We start from the raw sequence: 24564 nt of genomic DNA on the forward strand, positions 1-24564 counted from the left end.
ATCTGCACGCCGCCCACATGTATTGGCATCTCCCACGCCAAGCCAATGGGCATATGGGAAGGAGTGCCTCACGATTCAATTATAGGAGAAACTCACATGGGCAAGGAGGAGAGAGAGTGTCAGAGAGTAGAGAGATTATGAGACAACAGATATTAGAGGTACAATCAGGTGGGTGTAGACCTGCATTTTTGCCACCCCCGGCGATGATGATAATAGGACACAAATGATTGTCAACTCCTCTCAAGAAACCTCCCAAGACCTAGAAAACCTTTTAAAACCCAAAAATACCCTTAACAAGGGAGATTGAGCTTACGGGACCCATTCTGGGCTTCCACGGTGCCTCTCGGGAAATGCGCTCTCAAACCTCTATTTCACAAGTTATAGTGTCCAGAGCTCCTTTTCACTAGTCTCAGGGTTCTCCCCATCTTCAATCTTGAAACCCGCGATCCTGTCACCATGTCCGTGGTCCGGATCATCCAGATCCACCTACCCAACCTATTCCTACTACCCTAAACCCATATTTAACTTCCATAAATCCCATGAGTCCCATGTGACGACGTTATTCTGTCCGAAGATCAAACATTTGGCTTCCAAAATCTCTACTTGAAGTCTGAGTAACAAAACCCCATTTACAGCTGTTACTCTACCCAAAATCGGAGTGACTTGAAGATTATCCCAACCGTTACTCTATCCGATCAAAAGAGGCAAGACAGTCATCCATCTCCACCTGAGTCGAGGAGATCACTCGCATCTCATATTTTGGGGTTTCCGTGTAAGTATACTCACTCATTTTTCCATTTCTTCAAAGCACAATGTAGACCTTCAAGGTAATTGTTTTGTTTCTTTTCTTAGTGTAAATAGTAATTTTCAATTGTTAAAATATCCCATTTCATATACTTGATGCATCATATAGCCTTACGTATTGATGTAGGACACATCATTATGGGAGAATATTCGAAACTGAACATATAGTAGAAAGACCGGTATAACCAGTCAAGGTGGCGAGCTAATACCTTCCCATCCTCGTAATCTAACCGTTTACTCAGACTCTCTAACCAGACCATATGGAATCATGTAGCCCTTTCTGTTCTTAAGGTATTGGGCTACCACTCATTGGGTCCTAGGCCCAAACCCTAGGTGGTGACTCCTATTTCTTTAATGTATGTGAAGCATGACCCCATCCCCCTCATTCTCAATAATGGAATATGAATAATGAACCCCAATATCCCACCACTTATAAAAAAGGTCGCAAAAAAGACCACCCCTCTCAGGAACGAAGAAAGGAACCCTATTTCATTTCCTCCCGAGGTGACCATAGGCCATGGTACCAATATTGGTAGCTCCACTGGGGATTGAACAGTCAAGCTTTCAATACTAGATGCTACCATTGAATGTAAGAATTTTCTCCCTTATACATTGCTTGTATGATAACATGTTTGGCTAACCCAATTGTTTGTATCATGATTGTACTAACTACATCATGCATTGTGTTCGAAGTGAAATCAAACAACGAAGGTATTTCCTATTGTGCCTCTACCCTCGGGGAGGTGAGGCACATTTTTTAAGTACTCTGAGAGCGAATGATAGCCATTATCTGGACCACTTTTATGCACACACACATGGGGCATAGGAACACTTAACTTCGTGGTTAGTCGTTGGACCTCATGTGTAGTCATGGGTAATTCACGGCGAAGCCACAGCCCTTGATATTTACTTCACGGGTTTAGAATCACTAACGAAGGTAGTCACTAGTATGCTGTGTCAGTACCCAAAAACGTCTCTAGATTGACAGCTCTCTAAGATCATGTGACTTATTCCCCCGGTATATCAAAGGAGCCACGTACCCACAACTCGCGCAAGTGATAAGTATATCGATTCTGTCAAGGGTGACCTTTTTTGTCCTATTAGCCTACCTATTGCATGCATCATGTAGGAAATTAAACCGCATATATATGATTATGATACATCACAAACTAACTCTGTAGAGGCTTAAAGAAAGATTCTCAATGGTATACTCTTCCTAATGTAATGTGTCTATTAAACGAAGAGCTTTGTTTGTCCCTTTGTGAAATGATGTGTCTATCGAATACAGTTTACCAACAAAAGTGAAGCTCAATTTATCCCTCAGAAAGGGTACAATGTCATGCCTAAATTCCTATACCACCAGAATCCGTGATCGGAGCATACAAATATGCTCCACACTCCCACCAGGATCACTAATGTAGTATTTAAGCTAACTCATCCACACCACACGTAATAATTCAAAGGACAAGATGAAATATAAATAACCATAATCTGAATAGCGAAAACTATATGATATCATAATTATATTAGCTATGGCAGTTTATCCAAAGTTATCAATTCATCACAACAAGATATCAATAGTTCTCGATCATTCCCATCAGGACTTATGTATTACATAATATTTAAATAATACAACTCTCATGATGGGAATCAAAATAATAAAGTAGTAAGGTATCAATGTAGCAAAATATAAAAGTATCAAAATGGGACCACCGGCCCAGTATCCAATAATGCTACTCTCCTTGGTAGCACATCTAGAATTAGGAGTCTGGTTCATGCTCCCCTTCCTTAGGGGTCCACCAGTAATCACCACTGCAGCCCTCAGAGGCCACGTACTCTGAGCCACCCGGCTCCACTATATCTGCATCAACATCTAAAAAAGGGTTTCCTAGAGGAATGAGCTCCATTGAGCCCAATGAGCAAATCGAATCATGCAAGCAGGTACAACATGCATGGATGACAACCCAGATGGCCTATCCGGCGATGTCAAACCCGAGTTGTGCAGGGAGCCTGCTGGTCCCGGTCCTTGATCGGACTCGCTAGTCCCAGTACCTAAATCGGAATCGCTAGTTTACCCAACAAACCCCCAAGTTAATCCCACTGCCATGGTTCCAGTCTTTCATCAGAATCGTTGTTCCCAGTCCCTTTATTGGAAACGCTGGTGTCCCCATGGGGTATTATGTATAACATAAACCCCTTTTGGCAAGGGTCGTAGCACTGGGTACGGTACCAACCTAACCAGTAACATCTAATGCAAAATAGGGAATGTACACGCGTAAGCCAGAGGTCGAGTCCATAGTCTCACCACTGGGCTCGCTATCCTCTCGTTCCTCCTCTAGCTTACACATACACATTCAAGTGTATTTTAATTATCGATCCTAAGTCCGGTACACACTACGACACTTGGATCCCATCATTCTTACACATCTCACAACTGTCATCCATTGGCATTTTTCCTACACATATACATATTCGTTCTCAACACGCAATTATATTCTAATTCATAATCTCATTCTCAACACACAACCATATTCTCATTCATAATCTCATTTTCAACACACAACCATGTTCTCATTCATAATCTCATTCTCAACAGTAGTTCGAATGTAAAAATACATCCTAGCATCTACACTCAACATGAAAGAAATTCTACCAAATTATCTCCAACTAAATAGGCATTATTATCCATACTATCTTGACAATTAAACAAACATGTACAAGCATATCATTCACATAACAAGATGTAAAATTTTCTTAAATTAAGGTTGAGTATCCGATTTCCTCACCTTGAGTTCTAGGTTGATTATGCGATAAGTAATCTGATGTCCTAAAAGTTGATACAACCCCTGTGTCTGGGTGCCCTAGATACACTCCAAAAACACATAAGTGATCGATACATAGGCCCCCAAAAAGGAAGGGAAGCATCAAAGGTTCATAGGCACAAAAACAGAACAGTGACACATGGGGCTTACACAAACTAACGAATGTGCCCCAATTTGCAGTGTGCCTGTGTCTTCCCGAGGACATAGGCACATGTTTTCCACCCTGACCAGCGGATGTGTCCCTAATCTGCAGGTGCACGTGTGCATCTGCCTGTGTCTTCCCAAGGGCACAGGCACATGGAAGCCTGCCAGATCGACAGATGCACTTCTGGGTTGTATCTGCCGGTTTGCCTAATGGCATCAGTTGGTCGAGTTCCATATCCCATTTTGGTTTTGGATTCCTTGGTTCTTAGCTCAAAGGGTCATACCTAATGGCTTCTTATGGTCTCCTAGCCATGAGGAACACCTCTACTTAGGGTTTAATGGGTCCCAATCACTTGATTGTATGAACTCTAGGGTTTTTTATGGATTCTTTAACACATCAAGGGGAGATGAGTATGTGGAGATGAACATAGAGGCATAAGGACTCATTCAAGTCCACAAATGAGGCTTATTACCTCACCACAAGAGAACCATTTGTGAATCTTCAAGGAAGACCTTTAATCTCTTGTTCTAAATGTAGGGTTTCACCATAAATGGGTTTGGTTGTGATTGAAAAGGGGATGAAGATTTCATGAGTTCACTTAGCCTTACATTAATGGCATCAATGCATCCCATTAATGGCTCCCTCTATTACGTTGGTGAGCTCGATTAATGGTCAAGCATTCTAAGTCCAAAACATAAATAAGCAAGGAGGGAGAAAGAGAGGTAGGGGAATGAGAGTGCTCACCAAGATGGGATGAGCTCAGGCAAGTCCCTCCTCCTCCTCCTCCTCCTTCTTCTTTTCTTCTTCCCCTTCCTTCATTCTCTTCCCTTCTCCTTTCCTCTTCTCAAATCGATTTAGGGTCTTTGGAATGAGAAGTGAATAGTGATTAGCTTTATTCCCTATTTACCTTACCCATTTGCCTACTAGGGTGTGTTTGGGTAAGAATAGACCCTTAGGTCCAATTGGATTGGGCTTGTTTGGTTAGGCATTACCCTAGGTCTTTAACTTAAGTCATTGGACCTTTTAACGCACTTAAGCCCATAGCCCAAATACTAGCTCTAAAGAGGAAGGTTTTAAGGTCCTAAGCCCAACTTAATGTTTATATGCTATTAATCATTTAGTGTGATCATTACAAATTTACAATGCATGGTTGAGTTGGCAATCATGGTTAGTGGCTTACCCCCAGTCGTCGTAAAGAGGTAGAGGGTTGGCCTTGTCGGTCCGCCTGCAGAGGGAATGCCCAGAATACTCCTTTGTCGATAAACTTCCCCTTGTCTCTATCAATGAATCTATCCTCGACGACTTCCCCTAAGATACGGTCGATGACCTTGTGAGATGGCTTGAGTATCATTGCCCACAATTCCCTAGAGAAAGCTGCCGCCAATTCTACACAAGTTCAAACCAGACCGGTCAGACTGGGCTTTAAATTGGGTTTTGGGCACGGGATTAACATACACTGTCTAGTATAGCATATAAAAAAAAAGAACTTGGATTGTCCTGCGAGAAATGACACTTTACATCAGAGTAGGGTTGACCACTGAGCAATTCTTGGTTAAGTTATTATGTCAGTCTTCGTATTATGACTCAAGTTTAACACACAAGAATCATTGAACGACGAAGGATTCAAGATATGATTACATCAACTATTTTGGGAATAATGATCTCTTGAATTAGGACATTTCCTAACTAATTATGTGTGCTGATGATTCCATGTTACAGAACAGCGGAATCATACCATCAATGATCTGAGTAAGATGGAATCGAAAAGTTACCGACGAATCGTTATATGAACTAACCTTGTTTGTATGTAGAAGAAAAAAAAGAAGGTAGTGTATATAATAGATCCCTTTTGAGTCTTGAAATGAATTTTCTTGCTTATGCAAGACACAATTCCACATAAAAAAGACTTCATGTTAGCTGCGTGGACTCGTCGTGGCAACTGATTTGCTCGGATTAGTCCCTTTCGATCTCCATCTTTTCCGCATATCAGGGGTTCCAAAATTTCTCCTTCTCCACTCTACCAATCAAGCCCGAGTCCCGTAAGGTTATCCTCTGACATAGATACCATGGATCCATCAGATATCGATCCACCAGAAGAAGTGTGGGGCCAGTGGATGGACCCGTTACAACATGAGATGATTGCAATGAAGCAGTTGGTGATGCAGATGTTACAAGTAGTACAAGGTCAGTCTTGAGTGGACATAGCACCTACTCTTGGAGAACTTAGGGCAGCCCCAACAACATCAAGGACGCCACCTAGAATTGTGATGGAATTAAGAAAAGGAAGATCTTGCAGTCAATGCACCTCAATTTTTATTACATATGTACCCTTCCAGTGGATTGGTATCGGATTAGGATCGATCTTGGCCGATGATCTAATCCGGGTGCATTCATTGATCCGAGACCGATACCTCAAACCATGCATAGGATTAGTATCAAATCTTGCTTTAAATAGGCTAATTGGAAAATAAAAGAATCCCACACAAGAGATTACAATATCATTTGACACAGACGTCTCATACAAGACTCACCCAAACCTATATAAATAAAGGCCAAGATAAATAGAGAACCCAAATTCTCCCATAAATAAATCTGAACAAAAGCGAAGAAACTTCTAGTGAGGTTTTTTTCCCTCTTGTTCTGCTGCTGCTTCTTCACGTTCTCCCGGCACCAATGGACGCTAAGATCGGGAAGTTCTTTGATTCTGTTGGTTCCTTCTTCAGTGGCGGAGACCAAATCCCTTGGTGTGATCGGGACATCATCGCTGTAAGTTTTGGCTTATTGGATTGGATTTGTTTTCTTGTTAGGTTTATTTCTGTTTTTAAATCTTCTTGATTTTCTTGTGCTCGAGGTTGAGTTAGATCTTCACATCTGACTAGGGTTTTTGTAATGTTATGTCTTTGCCTTCTTTTTATTTATTCCCTTCTGTGTATTTATCGCGGGGATGAGAAATGTACTGATTGCATTGATGTTGATTATCCTTTTGCTTCTAGGGCCGTTTACATCCACACTAACACCTACACGGAGTCTTATAACTATGCTTTGGGAGTTAGGATGAATTCATTGGTCGTCTGGATTTTGGACCATTACACTTCTTACATGTTGGATTGGATTAGTTTTCTGCTGAATAACTAAACGACAGATAGGGCAAATTATCTACACTTCAGTGGTTGGATGTAATTAATATCTGAACGATGGTGAATTTGTTTACCTTGTAATGTCTTGTATCAATGAAAGAAGGAAAACTGCATCTTTCTTGTAATTATGATATGTATGAGCTAAAGCATCATTTGATTGAGTTTGATTAATTTTATGGACTGAGGATTGTCTTCATTTATGTGACCTATTTTGGATCCAACTAAATGTGTTTATAGGAAAATGCTATAATCGATCTTCTGATTCATTACAAATAAGAAAAGATGGGCCATTGATGTTTTCACTAAGATGGATGGACTTTGGGTGAGAATGGTAATTTCCTTTTGCTGCTTCCAGTGCAAGGAAAATGGGATGTCAGAAATGGAAAATGAATCCTAGATGTTTGTCTGGTCCACCATTGTGGGAGACAATCATTAATGAGAGGAGTGGAATGACCCATGATATAACTTCTCTTTTCCTAGTTGCTCTTCAATGAGCTTTGGTCTAGGTATTGATAAATTTTTATTCCAGAGATTATTAGCTCAGTTTCATTAGTAGTATGTCTCTGGATCCATATTGAATGAGAATGGTAGAAATGTTAATTTGTTGGTACTTAGTACAACATACCCGTTTCATAATGTCGACACTTCTTGATTGGAGTTGCCATACTGGCATCTCTACGGCCATTTAACCCAGTGCACGAGGCTCCCGCTACTGTAGGGTCTGGGAAGGGGCATATGTAAGCAGCCTTACCCCTACTTCGCAGAGAGGTTGTTTCCTGATTCGAACCCGTGACTACTAGGTTGCAATAGAGCAACCTTACTGTTGCACCGAGGCCTGCCCTCTCTCTACGGCCATTCAACATCTAAGTGAATTAGTAGATCAAAGCAAGCATTCATCACCATCCAAATAGCCTTGCTATAAAAATTAATTTAGGATGTGTAATCTGTGATTGCCAATTGAATAATGCATTTGGTTCCAGGGGTTCTTTGTTTGCCAATTTTTTTTTCTTTAAAGCCATTTATTATATCAACCTATTCTTTACTTTGCTCTCATGGATATATTTTTTTTGGTCCCTACTAAAATTGAAGCTTTTGGATTTGAAAGTGGCTCATCAACTCTTCAACATGCCTCAAAGAGTGGCAACAAATTTAGTTTCTCCAATGTTGTCCTATATGCAAGGCAGAAGCTAAATCCATAAATCACCTCTTCGTTCATTGTAGATTTTCCAGGGTGAACTTGGTGCCACACTTCCTGGAACTTCTTGGTTCATTTTGAGTTTTCTGTTAAGGACATGTTGGACCTCTAATGATGCAATCAATATGCCTCCCCTTAAACAGGGGGCAAACGTGTTTGAATAGGCAAATTATTTTCAGATCTATCATCTATGGTAGATATATAGGAAGAAAGAATCCACAAATCTTTTATAGCGAAAGCTTGGACTCTTAACAGGACATGGTGATGCAGATTCATCATCAAATAGGGCTTGTTTCATTGGGAATAAGTGTAGGGTTGGGATATATATATGTTTGGCCTTTGTTCCCAAGGGTTTTCTATGTATTAGACCACTTTAGTGGGCCTGAAATGGGGGTATATAGGTTGCATACGGGATTAGCCCAATACTTGATTTTTATTTTGTGTTTTTAATTGAACCGGTTTAAATTGGTTGCATCCAATTGGTTCAATTGGTCTAATTTAAGTGAAGTGATCCTATTGGCTAAGAGGTTCTTATATCCTATTGGCTACTAGGGAATCTTCTTTATTTTAAGTAGTTTAAGTTGTTTTAAGTCATTAGGACTCTATTTTGAGTCTATTTGAGTTTCTTAGTCAGTTTAGTTGCCTAATAGGTTAGGGATAAGGTTAGGCCATTCCTTTTTAGTGTCTAAGTCTATTTTTGAGTCTTTTATATAAGTTTGTAAGGGAGGCCAGCATTGGCCACGGATTTGATTAATGAAAAAGCTTTTGTTTGCTGCCATAGCTGCTGCTCTGCTCTGTTGAGTGAACCTTGTGAGTAATATCAAGGCTACCTTGTGGGTAATATCAAGGTGAAGGGATTGGTGGACTCCGATCGACTCCTTGCATCTTGTAGATCGGGAGGTCCTTCTTCTAGTTCTTCAAAGCTGCTACCATTGAAGATTTAATCTTTCAAGTAAGTAGTTTATTAATTCAGCATTTAACCTTCTTCTTCTAATCCTCTAACCTAAGCTCCATCTACTCCTATTATCACCTTTTCCATTAATCCATAGATCCATTAGAACCCTAAAACCCTAAATCCAATTCTGTCCTAAATTGCAGAATTTTGTAACTCATCCAAACCCTAACTTCTTTATACCAAAATAACCCCCTAGACTTGCCCATTAATACCCTATAAACCTCTTTCCTAAAATCCACCCTTAAACCCTAGATCTCACAAACAGTCCATTTTCATAAGGCCTCTAACCCGAAACCCTAGATTTCCAACTTCATCCAAATCAATCCAAACCTACACCAATAGACTCCTAAAAACCTGCCCATCATTACCAAATAAAACCCTAGCTCAACACCCTAACCCTAACCCTAATTCTGCCCTAATTAGCCTAAGTTGCCCCAAACCAGCAGCCTTGTTAAGTGATCCTAGTACCTTGGCTCCTAGTGGGACTTGTCCTACCTAGGACTACATTACATGGTACCCACAAGGGGGTAGCTCAGTTGGCAAGGACCAACACCTCATAATTAAGAGGTCATGAGTTTAACTCTCCTTGGGGCCTACCTATCCAAAAAAAAAAAAAAAAACAAGGACATGGTTGATAGAATTCCCATTAAAGTGGCTAATTGGGTTCCTACATTACTTGCACTCTTGAGGTGGGTGTAACACCTTTGCAAACACGTCTTGACATTGATGGTGACCCCAACACTACATCGAATTGGGTGTCTAGGTTATACCTGATAAGAGAGAGAGAGTCTTATAAATGTAGGACATTCGTGCACTAGTCTCCTTTTCTTTTCATTTTTTGGATGTGCCATTTTCCTCCTCCCCTTTCAAATATAACATCAATTTGCCCACAAATCGAGCTTGTTCATTTTCCTTTAACCAAGAAATGCTTCTAAAACCTTTTTTTTTTGCAATTTGTATGTTCTCACCCAAGTTCTCATAGAAAAACTTATAGTAATATTCAATGGTGAACATGTCAAGGGATGACTCATGACCCGTGACTCGGTCCTAGATACACTAGAGTGCCTAGGTTCATTATGCACATGTTGATTATGTTAGGATTTATTTTCAGATTTGTAATGATCTATGGTTATAAATAAAGCGGTGGCCTCTGTCTATTCAATAAGCCAAATCATTCTATTGTTTTTGTTACTCAACTTGGTATCAGAGTGCCCAATCCTTTTAGGGAATTTGTTTTACCACTGCCACCGCCACCGCCACCGCAGTCGCAGTCGCCGCCGCTACTGTTGCACCATCACCACCGCCGCCGAGGCTTTGACCTCTTGGTTCAACATGGTTGACTGAACATGTGTTTAACATGTTGGATCATGTAACCATTGTTGACCTCTAACCACCCAACCATTATGACTCCGTATTTGTCCAGGGCTATCGCCGCCACCCTGCTTCTCACAGCTGCCGCCCCAACTGCTCTTTTTGCTTCCACCTAGGGCTCCCTAAGCCTTGTCGCCATCTATCGCCAGCCTCCGCCTGGCCTTGCCGCCTTCTGCTCAAAGCACCTCACCACCTTGAGCAGTTCCTCCGACATCTCTGCCGAGTTGTGTAGGCTTCGTTGCTGCCTCGCCTGGCCTCACAGGAAACTTGTACAGCACCGCTGGCTCCCTGCCGCCTCGCCTGGGCTCGACAGCCCTTCTTCCACCTCTGCTTGGATTTGCCCAGGCTTACCGGTCTCTTCAGGCCCTTCTGCCGACTTGCCCAAGTGCCGCCAGCCCTTTGTTGCCTTGTGCCGATTTTCATAGCTTTCTTTTTTTGATCCGGCTTGCTAGCAGTAGCTAGATCATCTTATGTGTGACCTTTTTTGAGGTATTTCCCATCCAACTTACTGTGCTTATTTTTCTTGGCGCTATGACAGAAGATTCTGTTATTTCCATTGGTACTAGGAGTGGCTCCATAACTTTCCTTGGCACACCACACCATTCTCTTTTGCCAGGACCCACCAAGTTTATTAGACTTAGTTATCTCGCGTGGTCACGCACTTGTCGTCTTACCATTCATGGTAATCATTTCTCGGGGTACATAACTGGTGACACTCCTATGCCTACAGAGGCTGCTGCCAAGGAAAATTGGTTAGCAAATGATGCCTTGATTATGTCTTTCTTGGTAAATTCTATGGAACCAGCCATCAGTCAGGGCTTTGTTCTGTTAAATTCTGCGAAAGAACTATGGAAGTCGTTAAACGCACTTATGGATAGACCAATAATTATGCTCAGATCTATGAAATTCGTCGCCAGGTTCGAGACACCACACAGAAAGAATTGTCTGTGCCTGCATATTATTCTGCCCTCACTACATTTTGGCAGCAACTGGACTTCTATTACCCGTTGCCATGACGAGCCCTACTGATGCAGCCACGTTTGCTAAAGAACATGAAGCGGAATGGGTGTATGATTTCCTTATCGGTCTCAACCAAGAATATGATCTGAGTCGGCTTCAAATCTTGAGCAGAAGCAAATTTCCTACTCTTCTTGAGGCTTATAATATGATTCAGCGTGAGGATCGTCACCGTTTTGTTATGATGCCTCCTGCTGTACCCACTCGATCTGCCCTAGTCACTACTCCACAGCCCTCTGTGGATATTGCTGGTACAATTAGCAATTCTGGTGCTACTCATGACCCTGTGAAATGTGACTATTGTGGCCGTCCTCATCACACTCTGGAGACTTGTTGGAAACTCCATGGCCGTCCTAAAGGGGGTTGGGAAAGGAGGAAAATCTGGTTCAACTCTTTCCCAGGCTCACTTGACCGAGGCTACTGAGGCTTCTGCTGGCGCCTCCTTTATGTCTGCCAAACAGCTTGTGACCCAACTCCAACGTATGATGGTTCAGCTTGGTCCTGCATCTTCTACTACAACACCCTCTACCCCGTTTGCCTCTCAATTAGCCCAATCAGGTGTTTTTCTTGTTTCATCTGAGTCTAGCCCATCTTGGCTTCTTGATTCTAGGGCATCGGACCACATGACCAGCACTTAGGATCTTTTTCATACCTATTTTTCTTGTTCTGGTAAGGACAAGGTCTGGGTTGCTGATAGCTCCCTTTCCTCTATTTCTGGTAAAGGCACAATTACTTGTACTCCTATCATTTCTTTGTCCTTTGTCCTCCAACAACAACAACAGTAGTCTCGGCCTTATCCCAACTTAATGGGGTTGGCTACATGGATCCAAACAAATAAAGTAGGTAAAACTAAGGATAACAAAATAAGGGAATGAAGAGAGAGAAAAAGAGGGAAGGGAAATGAGATGAGAAGTGAAAATTGGGAAATGACAAATGAATGGTGTAAAAACAAAAGAAAGTGAAAGATAAAAGTAAGAGGAAAGAGGCACAGCCGTGCAAGACAGGAGTATTTCAGCTAAATAGGGTCTGCTACATGGATCCTTGCCCTCCAATAGGCTCTATCCGAGGTTATACCTGGTATAAGACTTAGATTATGCATGTCCTTCCTCACAACTTCTCCTATGGTCAATTTAGGCCTGCCCCTTGCTCGTTTAACTGGAACGTCCATAGGCCTCCGTTGAACATGGCCATACCACCTCAAACGACTCTCTTGGAGCTTGTCATTGATTGGAGCAACTCCCAAGTCAGCTCTAATACGATCATTCCTTACTTTATCCTTGTTTTGCCACACATCCATCTTAGCATTCTCATCTTTGTCACACATAGCTTCGCAATATGAAACTTCTTAACTGTCCAACATTCTGCCCCGTACATCATAGCTGGTTGTACGGCAGTCTTATAGAGCTTTCCTTTAAGCTTTAAAGGAATACGTCGGTCACATAGTACTCTAGATGCATCTCTCCACTTCATCCATCCTACTTTAATTCTATGTGAAACATCATCTTCTATGTCCCCTATGATTGACCCCAAATATCTAAAATAGTCACTTTGCGGTATCTCTCTTTCCTCAATTTGCACCATGTCAGTATCCATCATATTGTGACTAAAATTACACATCATATACTCTATCTTCGTTCTACTAATCTTAAAACCTTTGGTTTCCAAGGTTGATCTCCAAACCTCTAATTTAGCGTTAATCCCTGCTTTTGTCTCATCCACCAAAACGATATCATCAGCAAAGAGCATGCACCATGGGACCTCATCTTGAATGCTCTTGGTTAGGTCGTCCATGATAAGGGCTTAAGGCTGATCCTTGGTGTAGCCCAATCGTATTTGGGAATTCCTTGCCCTGACCTCCCACAGTTCTCACACTAGTCACCACATCCTCGTACATATCCTTTATTACATCCACATATTTACGCGAAACCCCTCTCTTCACTAGAACATGCTGGATTAAATCTCTAGGGACTCAGTCATAGGATTTTTCCAAGTCAATAAAGACCATATGGAGATCCTTCTTGCTATTTTTATATCTTTCCAGAGCCTCCTTAATAAGTAGATAGCTTCTGTCGTGGATCTACCTGCCATAAAGCTAAATTGGTTCACCGAGATATGGGTCTTCCTTCTGAAACGGGCTTCAATAACCTTCTCCCAAAGTTTCATAGTGCGACTCATAAGCTTTATGCTTTTACAATTATTGCGGCTTTGGATATCACCTTTATTTTTGTAGATCGGGACTTCGATGCTTCTCCTCCACTCATTTAGCATCTTTGTAGTGTTCATAATCCTATTAAACAAATTGGTTAACCAATACACCTCACAACCTCCAAGGGTTTTTAATACTTCTATTGGAATCTCATCAGGGCCTGGAGTCTTGCTTGCTTTCATCTTTCTTAAAGCATCTTTAGCATCCGCCGTACTAACCTTTTTTACAAATATATGACATGTGGTGTCTGGATGAAAGATGTAATCGTCTGGTTCATTTCTAGTCGACCTATCTCCTTTTGGTAGGTCACAAATATCCTCATCCAATCTCGTCTCGATGTCCTCATCTCTTACCAACACTCTTCCATCTTCACTTTTGATGCACCTCACCTGGTCAAGATCTCTACTCTTCCTGTCTCTCATCTTAGCTATCTTATAAATAGTTTTATCTTTTGTTCTCCATGTCCCTAATTTATGTGCCACTTTGCTTTCCATTTCTTGTCTCACTACTGAGCTGAATTGCAATGTTCACTTCTATTCTACTCACTGTGATTTTCAGGATCTAATGACGGGGGCAATGATTGGATATGGTAAAGTACGGGATGGTCTCTACTACTTGGATCAAGGCTTTCTGCCCTCCTCTCCGCCGGTCTCTGTTGATACACTTACCCGAGCAGAGAGTGCTCTTACTTAGCTTCAGCAGTGGCATTGTCGTCTTGGACATCCCTCTTATCATGTTTTATGTCATTTATTTCCCTCCTTAGTTAAATATTGTTCTTTGGATGATTGACATTGTGATGTCTGTGAGTTTGCCAAACATTCCAAGTCTTCTTATTTTCCTAGTGACAATAGAAGTTTCATTCCCTTTTCTGTCATACATTTGGACTTATGGGGTCCTTATAAGGTTGTTTCTGGGGGTGGATTTAAATGATTTATTACCTTTATTGATAATTGTACTTGCTTGACCTGGGTTTATCTTCTTCGGATTAAATCCGAGGCTTTTTCTTGTTTTCAATCCTTTCAGAATATGGTTTGCAATGTGTTTAATGCCAAAGTCCAAGTCTTACGTAGTGACAATGGCACTGAATACATTGATGGATCCTTCCTACAATACCTTGTTTTTCATGGCATTATTTCTCAAACTTCTTGTGTTTGAACCCCTCAACAGAATGACATCCTAGAGCCGAACAATCGCCACCTTCTCGATGTTACTAGGGCACTGATATTTACAAATCATGTCCCTAAATTGTATTGGGGAGATGCGGTTCTTACTGCTGCCTTTCTTATAAATCGGGTTCCTTCTAGTGTATTCCACTTTAAAACTTTGGTTAGCCAGCTTCCAGATCCTTCCCTTACTTCTCACCTTCCCCCCAAGGTATTCAGTTGTGTTTGTTTTTTGTACAACTCTTCCCCTTCTCATTCCAAGTTGGAACCTTTGGCAATTCGGTAAATCTTCATAGGGTACTCTACCTCCCAAAAGGGGTACCGATGCTATCATCCTCCTACTCGAAAGCTGTTTGGTACCATGGATGTCACTTTTCATGAGATCGAACCCTATTATCAGTCATGTCTTCAGGGGGAGCATCAACTGGAGAAAGAGATTCCTTCTACTACCCGTCTTGTGATTGATACTGTTCGTCTTCAGGGGGAGAGGCCTATTCCAAGTAGCAAGGAAAACATCACTTATACTTGAAAGAAAGAAAAGCAGCTACCTTGCCTAGCCCTATTTTACCATCTCCATCTACGCCTTCTAAGCTAGATCCGCCACAAGATGATAGTCCCTCTCCAGGTAACATTTCCTCTCCTTCTGGTGCTGACCTTCCCATTGTTGTTAGGAAAGGTGTCAGATAATGTCATAGTTGTCACAGCGTCTAGGCAATCCAAGGCGTTGGAGAGGGTAAAATATCAAGGCGACCAAAGCGGCCAAGGCACCTGGACGCCTAGGCATCACCTTGGCAACTATGGATCATGTACCTTGCAGCCTATTTCTAATTTTGTGTCCTACAAGTCATTATCACCTTCCTATTGTAGCTTTGTTTCCTCGTTATCCTCTGTATCTATTCTACAAGTCTAGAACGAAGCTATCTTAGGCCCGAAATGGAAAGATGCTATGCTATGGTAGAAGAAATGCATGCCTTGAAGAAGAATGATACTTGGGAGCTGGTTCCTTGTCCTGACGAGAAAAAACTAGTAGGATGCAAATGGGTTTTTACCATCAAACAAAAGGTAGATGGTACTATTGAAAGGTACAAGGTCAAATTGATGGCCAAGGGATTTACATAGACTTACAATATTGATTACCAAGATACCTTTGCTCTTGTTGCCAAAATGAACTCCGTTGAAGCAATATTATCTTGTGCTACAAACCTTGGATGGAACCTTCAGAAACTGGATGTCAAGAATGCCTTTCTAAATGGGGGATTAAGAAGTAGTCTACATGGACATCCCACCTGGTTTCAGTTCAGACTCCATAGCTGGTAAAGTATGTAGACTCCAAAAATCTCTTTATGGCCTCAAGCAGTCCCCTTGGGTTTGGTTTGGCCGTTTCCAAAAGGATATACTGAACATACCTTGTTTGTCAAACATAAGGAAAAGAAAATCACTGCCCTATTGTTTATGTAGATGATATAGTCATAACGGGCAATGATGATGCAGAGATCTCCTTATTGAAAACTCATTTGGCAACAAAATTTGAAATTAATGATCGTGGACAACTCAAATACTTCTTAGGGATTGAAATTGTCTGCTCTACAAAAGGCATTTTCATCTCTTAAAGGAAGTATGTCCTATACCTTCTCAAAGAAACAAGTATGCTAGGACACAAGCCTGCTGATTCTCCTATTGAGGTAAATCATCATCTTAGTTGTACAGGAGGTGACCCGGTCGATAAGGAAAGATATCAACATCTTGTAGGAAGACTGACATACCTATCTCACACTAGACTAGATATTGCCTATGCTGTGGGAATTGTTAACCAACTTCTTCATGACCTAAAGGCTCTTCATCTTGAAGTTGTACACCAGATTCTTCAGTATTTAAAGTCCTCTCTTGGAAAAGTTCTTCTATTCTCTAATAACAGCTGCTTGAAGTTAGAATCATTCACTAATGCTGACTGGGTATGATCCATAGATGATCGACGTTCCATCTTTGAATACTTTACCTTCTTAGGAGGAAATTTGGCCACATGGCGAAGCAAGAAACTGTCAGTTGTATCCAGGTCAAGTGCAGAAGCTGAATACCGAGCCATGGCACAAGGAGTTTGTGAACTACTTTGGTTAAAGATCCTTCTGAAAGATCTGGGTGTTACAGTAGATCCAGGACATATTTAGCATCACCCATAATCGAGTTCAACATGATCAAACTAAACATATCGAGCTGGATTGCTATTTCATTAAGGAAAAGCTTTAAGAAGGCCTGATATGCATACCTTTTGTCACTACTGAAAATCAATAGGTTGATATTTTCACTAAGGGTTTGACTTCTAAGTCATTTCATCCTGTTGTATTCAAGTTGGGCATGCGACATATCTATGCACCAACTTGAGGGGGAGTGTTAACGGATGACCCGTGACCCGGACCTAGGTACACTAGAGTGTCTAGGTTCATTATGCAGATGTTGCACATGTTGCACATGTTGATTATGTTAGGATTTATTTCCAGATTTTTAATGATCTTTGATCATAAATAAAGCGGTTGCCTCTGTCCATTCTATAAGCCAAATCATCCTCTTCTTCTTGTTACTCAACTGAACATCCATCTATTCTATGATTCCTAACTGTTCCACATGGACTTGAAGGACTGATGGCATGATTGTATGGCTCCATTGGAAGGATTGTCCATTCCTCCACTTCCAAAAGATTCCGTTTGGAAAGAGATGTTGATGCCTTGTTTCTATTCGTAATATCCTCGTTTAGTTATTATGTTTTCGTTTTCAACTACTAACTGATATGACAAAGCTTCCACTCCATCTATCCATCCTCTCATAACCTCATCCATTTCTGATTGGGGAATATCTATTGTTCATGAAATATTATGTTGCCTCATTAAACTTTTCTATCTTGATCCTCCTTTGTATCCCACCAACCACCACTGACACTATATTATAAAAGCATTGTTTGTTTGTTTTGGACTTGGTGGTGCCAATGCCTTACATGAATCAATGAATCAAATGGTTGAGTTGTGAGGCTCAGCTTTGCACTAGGTAGAATAGCCACCTCTCTTAAGTTTGATTGTAATGATTGTGTTACCGATTTCCTAAGGACAAGTCAATTGGTATCTTGCCTGTATTATGTAGTTTAGTAAATGCGTTATGTAGTATGTTGAGTCCATAGTCAAAACCTTGCATCTATGTCATTTTTCTGAAGGACATTTGGGTTATCTGGTATGTGTTATCAAAATAGAATTCAATTAATGCTAAAGTGAATCAATGTGATTCCCTAAGCCCTTTATTTATAATACTAAAACATAAGTACATGGACAAATATGCCCCTACATAGTATAAACAAAGGAAAAGAAAGAATAACATAAGAGAATAAAACAAAAGGAGGAAAGGACCAGATAGGGGTATTCTGGCTATATATCTAACACTCCCCCTCAAGTTGGTGCAAAAATGTCACACATGCCCAACTTGGCTAGAAAAGGATGAAACACTTTGCCACTCAGCCCCTGCGTGAACACATCAACCAGCTGATCAGTAGACTTCACATAGGGAACACAGATTAGTCCAGCTTCAAGTTTCTCCTTGATGAAATGTCTGTTCACCTCCACATGTTTAGTACGGTCATGTTGGACAGGATTATGAGCGATGCTTATGGTAGCCTTATTGTCACAATATAACATCATTGGAAGTTGGACAGCAACCCCAATATCTTGCACCAGCCCCTTAAGCCACAACAATTCACATATACCATGAACCATCGCACGGAATTCAGCCTCAGCACTGGACCTTGCCACCACATTCTGTTTTTTACTACGCCAGGCGACAAGGTTCCCACCTACAAAAGAGCAATATCCAGAGATGGATTTCCTATCACTTGAACCAGCCCAATCTGCATCAGTGTATGCCTCAACCTTTAGATGACCATTGGGAGATAAAAGTATCCCTTGTCCCGAAGCAGACTTCAAGTATCGTAAGATGCGAAGAACTACCTCCATATGAGAAGAATAAGGGTCATGCATAAACTGGTTGACCATACTAACTGCAATGGCAATGTCGGATCGAGTGTGAGACAGGTAGATAAGTTTGCCCACCAACTGCTGATAACGACCTTTGTCAACTGGTGTGCTTTCTTTCTCCTTGAGTCTTGTCGTAGCTTCTATGGGAGTGTCCGAAGGATGACACCCTAGCAGCCCTATTTCAGACAGTAGATCCAGGACATACTTTCTTTGATACAGAAATATGCCCTTTGAAGAGCGAGCAACCTCTATCCCTAGAAAATATTTCAGGGTCCCCAGATCCTTAATTTCAAACTCACGGCCGAGGAACAACTTCAACCTGTTAATTTCATCACCATCATTGTCGGTCACTATAATATCATCAACATAGACTATGAGGAGAGTAACCCTATCACCCATACGTTTGATGAACAAGGTATGATCAGCATTGCTTTGCTGGTAGCCCACTGAAAGTATAGCCTTGTGAAATCTACCGAACCAAGCTCTAGGTGAATTCTTCAAGCCATAGAGTGCACGCTTTAGTTGACACACCTTACCCTTGGTAGCAGGACTGGAAAAACCTGGAGGAATGTCCATATATACTTCTTCTTTTAGTTCACCATGGAGGAAGGCATTCTTCACATCCAATTGCTGAAGATCCCATCCAAGGTTTAATGCACAGGATAGCAATACCCTTACAGTATTGAGTTTTGCTATCGGTGCGAAAGTCTCTTGGTAGTCAATGCCATATGTCTGAGTGAAGCCTTTAGCAACTAGACGTGCCTTGTACCGATCCACTGTACCATCTACCTTTTGCTTGACCACAAACAGCCATTTACAACCCATTGGTTTTTTCCCTGGAGGAAGAGCTACAAGATTCCACGTATTGTTTTTGTTCAATGCTCTCATTTCTTCCAACATTGTTGCCTTTCACTTCCCATCTGTAGATGCTTCCTGCCAATTTTTAGGAATGGAAACAGAAGAAAGGGAGGAAACAAAGGTACAAAAAGAAGGAGAAAGAGAACTATAAGAAACAAAACGGGAAATGGGATGTAAAGTGCAGGTCCTGGTACCTTTGCGATGTGCAATGGGTAGATCAGAAGAGGAAGGCTCACCAGGAGGAGGATTTGGATCCTGAGGCGGCAATTGGATGGGTATCGGTGCTGCAGTGGATTGATTCTGCCCTCTGTTAGAACATCTCCGGTTATAAGTGAGAATGGTGGAATTGTCAATGGTCCTCTGAAAGTTACGAATGGTCTTCTGTACTGGAGTCAGCTCCCCCTGAATAGGAATAGTACCACCACCTATTTCCATGATCTCCCCTGTATTGGAACCCCCTCAGGTGAAGGGACAGTAGCCTTGGGAGGCTGGACAACAGCCTCGGGGGACTGGACAGCAGCCACGAGAGGCTAGATAGCAGCCTTGGGGGGCTGGACAGCAGCCTCGGGAGGCTGGACAACAGCCACGGGAGGCTGGACAGCAGCTGGGGAGGGCTGGTCAGTAGCTGTAGGTGATGAAGGAAGGGGAAACCCAAGAGTATGAACCACATCTTCGCTAGAACTCTCCCCCTGAAGAGGTGGGGAAGAATAATAGGAAAGGGTTTCATGAAAAACCACATCCATACTGACCATAGTACGACGAGTAGGAGGGTGGTAACATTTGTAACCTTTCTGGGTTGGTGAATAACCCAAAAAAATACACCTTAACCCACGGGGTTCAAGCTTGCCAGGGGACCTAGTATCCCTAGCATAACAGACACAGCCAAAGACCTTGGGAGGTACCACAAAGGAGGAATCACCAAGTAAAATGTCAGATGGGCAACGGGAATCCAGAACCCGTGAAGGTAACCTATTAATAAGGTAAGTGGCAGTGAGAACAGCATCACCCCAATATTGGGAGGGAACATGTCGAGCAAACATTAATGCTCTTGCCACTTCCAACAAGTGGCGATTCTTCCTTTCAGCCACACTATTTTGGGTTGGGGTATCAACACAACTAGTCTGATGTATAATCCCATGATCAACAAGGTATTGTTGAAATTGGGATTCCTTATATTTAGAACCATTATCACTCCGTAAAACCTTAAGAGTGGCCTGGAATTGGGTCTGGATCATTTTATGAAAATGTTGAAAACAAGAAAAAACTTGATTTTTAGTTTGAATAAGATAAACCCAAGTATTTCGAGAATGACAATCTATAAATGAGACAAACCAACGATGGCCAGAAATAGAGGTCTTACGACTAGGGCCCCAAACATCCGAATGCACCAAATGAAAACAAGAAGAACTCCTTTTATTAGATAAAGAATAAGTTGTACGTGTTTGTTTGGCCAGAACACAAGCCTCACAAAAAAAGCTATCCTTATTACATTTGGTGACCAAAGATGGAAATAAATGGGCTAAAATTCCTAATGGAGGGTGACCTAATCTAGAGTGCCATTGGTAAAGTTCAGAAGAGACCAAGGAGTTCTGATGTAGTGGAGAAGGAACCGGTGGAGAGAGACGACCATCATCAAGCAGATACAGACCACCGTGTACTTTACCCAATCCAATCGTCTTCCCAGATGCCAGATCCTGAAAAACACAATGGGAAGGAAAAAAGGTTACCTTGCAGTTAAGATCACGAGTAATACTACTAATGGATAGTAGGTTAGTAGTAAAATTAAGTATATGTAAAACAAAAGACAAAGGAAGGGTGGAAGTGCAGTTGATGATTCTTTTTCTAGATATGGAAGAAAGGGAACCATCAGCCACTTTGACCTTATCTTTCCCAGAAGTGGGAGAATAGCGATGAAATAAGCTAGATGAACCAGTTATGTGATCTGTAGCCCCGGAATCAATGATCTAGGGATGGGATGACAGAAGCACAATGACCTACAAATGGGATACCTGACCAGGCAAAATGTGAACCTGATGGAGCAGAGGAATTGGCAGTAGCAGCGGAAGTAGTAGAGGCAGCAGCAGTGGAAGACCTTAGCACACGTAGGAAGGCCTGTAGATCGTCCTGGGATAGACCAATGTCTGTAGTCAGGGCTGTAGGAACAGTTTCAGATTGATTTGCCTTGCCTTTCGGTTTCTTCTTGGCAGCCCGCTTGGCTTCAAAGTCAGCTGGTTTCCCATGAAGCTTCCAACACTTATCCTTGGTGTGATAAGGCTTGTGACAATGGTCACAGGTAACAGGGCCAGGAGTAGAACCACCAACAGCTAAAGTACCAACAGGTGCGGCAAGGGCCTGGGCAGTAGTTTGGAGAGCCGACCTGTCAGAAAGAGGAGGATGTAACATAGCAGTCCGGCGGTTTTCTTCTGAAGAGACCAGGGCATAAGATTGTTCAAGTGTGGGAAAAGGAGAATGGCCCAACACCTGAACACGAACCTGGTCATATTCAACATTCAATCCGGCCAGGAAGTCCTAAACCCTGATTTTGTCAACATGTTTTTTATATGCAGCCACGTTGGCAGGTGTTTCAGGGTGATAATCCGAAAAATGGTTCAATTGCTGCCAAAGGCTGCGGAGAGTGGCATAATACTTAGACACAGTCAATTCCCCTTGAGTAGTATGAAGGACCTTTTTGTGAAGCTCATAAACCTGAGCATCATTACCAAGCTGTCCATATGTCTCCCTACAGGCAGACAAAATCTGAGAAGCCGTATCAAGGAGGAGAAATCCCTGTGCAAGGTCTGAAGTCATAGAGCCAACCAAATAGGACATAAGAATACCATTGTTGGCAAGCCATCTAGTCTGGGCAGCACCTGGAGCAGTTGGCATAGGGATAGAGCCATCAATGTGGCCAATGAGGCCCCTTCCAGCAATAGCAAAAGAGGCAGATTGAGACCACAGTAGGTAGTTGCTGCCATCTAACTTGATAGGGTTAGGATGAAGATCACGATAATCAGATTTATCATGGCTACCCTGATCAGAGGTGGCAGTTGAAACATCAGTGGAGTCACCCATAGTGTTGAGAAGGTCTGTGATGTAGAGAGGCCCAAAAAAAACTAAACCAAGGGCTGAGAACAGATCCGAGTGCCCTGCTGTGATGAGAAATACACCCCCAAAAAATGCAGCAGCAATAGAGGAGACCCCCCAAGATCGATTGTGTTAGAGTTTTAGAAAAAACCCAAAAAAAGAGAAATCGATGAAGGGAGGGGAGACCAAAAAAATTTGCTGCAGAAGATGCCTGTCTGAATTAGGGATGTAAATGGATATTCGTAAATTTGTATTCGATCCGCGTTCGTATTCGTTTAGGAGAATTCAAATCCGTCCGAAATTAATCGGATACGAATATGATAATCCCCCTATCCGACAGATTATTATCCGATTCGTTTAGCAGTCCAATGGTAATAAAATATCTGAAATATAACTCTGTGTTTGTCTATCCTTTTAAGTTACCTTATTGGATTTTGTTAGCTTATTTTTCTAAATTTATAAGTTAAGATAATGTGATTCTTTTTCTAGATTTGCTATTGGTTTATATATATTGTTTTATCCAATGTGATACATGGAATTACATATCTATTAAAAAATCAAAAGTAAAAAATGTAAGAGAATAAAAGACTTAAGAAGAGTAGACGAAAGGGTAGTTACTGAACTCTCAAGTCTCAACCCTAACCCTCATCATAAAAACGGTAAATATGTCAACAGATAGTCAAAAAATCGTATTCGATCGGTATTCATATCCATTTAGGAGAACCTGTATTCAAAAAGTCACTATCCGAAAATTATCCGAATCCGTCCGAATATAATCGGATACGAATATGATAATGCCACTATCCGACTGAATTCGATCCGTTTACATCCCTAGTCTGAATCTGTCCAAGGGCCTGCAGTGAATGGCTCAGAAGAAAAAAAAATCAAAGTGAAACAGCAGCCGCAATCAGCCCTAGTCCCAATATCGATAATGCACAGGGTTTTGTTGGAGAAAAACCACGAAAGGAAGATCGAATGGGAGAAGGGGTCTTCAGCACCTGTAGGAAGTTTGATAGCAGCAGTCCAGTGTCGCAGAAGGTCTCCAATATAGGGAGAAACAGTCCCAATAAATCACAGGGCCTGATCTTCAAAAAAAATCTGGAAACTCCAATTTCCGCAGGAAAGAACCAGCAGCAGCCATCGAACAGGAATAATAGGTCAGGAAAAAAGAAAAAAAGAGGTGGGAAGAGGGCAGCAACTAGATCATCTGATCACCTCTGTAGTGCTGCCCTTAGAGAAGGAGAAGAAGCAAGGAGACGGGGGAGAAAGAAGATCGAGAGAGAAGGGAAAGAGAGGATAACACGATGGGAGGGTGGGTTTTTTTGGAAACAGATCAGAGATATCATGGCTCTGATGCCATGTTATCAAAATAGAATTCGATTAATGCTTAAGTGAATCAATGTGATTCCCTAAGCCCTTTATTTATAATACTAAAACATAAGTACATGGACAAATATGCCCCTACATAGTATAAACAAAGGAAAAGAAAGAATAACATAAGAGAAACATAAGAGAATAAAACAAAAGGGGGAAAGGACCAGAATACCCTGGCTATATATCTAACGGTATGCTCCGCTGATTATCATCCTCGCCATACCTCCAAGTTCAACGCTACAATTTATTTAGGAAGTCTAGGAAGTCAAGGAGATTCACGTAGAAATCCTTTTTACATAATATGTAGATCATAGCCTTTGGTTATGTGGACATAAAAAAATCTTAAAGAGTCTTCATTTACCTAGAAAAAGCTTATGACAGAGTCCCTAGAGAGTTAATCTGGCAAGTAGTTAGAGAAGAGAA

The 24564-nt window shown here is 41.6% G+C and overlaps 1 protein-coding gene across 1 annotated transcript in view; it reads left to right on the forward strand.

Moving 5' to 3' along the window:
• Nucleotides 1-6361: 6361 nt before the first annotated feature.
• Nucleotides 6362-24564, forward strand: part of LOC122641518 (mitochondrial fission 1 protein A-like) — a 29578-nt gene continuing 11375 nt past the window's right edge. Inside the window, exon 1 of the mRNA XM_043834778.1 lies at nucleotides 6362-6537. Coding sequence (XP_043690713.1) covers nucleotides 6445-6537 — 93 coding nt within the window. The 5' untranslated portion in view covers nucleotides 6362-6444. The remainder of the gene's footprint in view (nucleotides 6538-24564) is intronic.

The sequence above is a fragment of the Telopea speciosissima genome, chromosome 10 (genome assembly GCF_018873765.1).
Source record: "Telopea speciosissima isolate NSW1024214 ecotype Mountain lineage chromosome 10, Tspe_v1, whole genome shotgun sequence".
Classification (NCBI taxonomy): domain Eukaryota; kingdom Viridiplantae; phylum Streptophyta; class Magnoliopsida; order Proteales; family Proteaceae; genus Telopea; species Telopea speciosissima.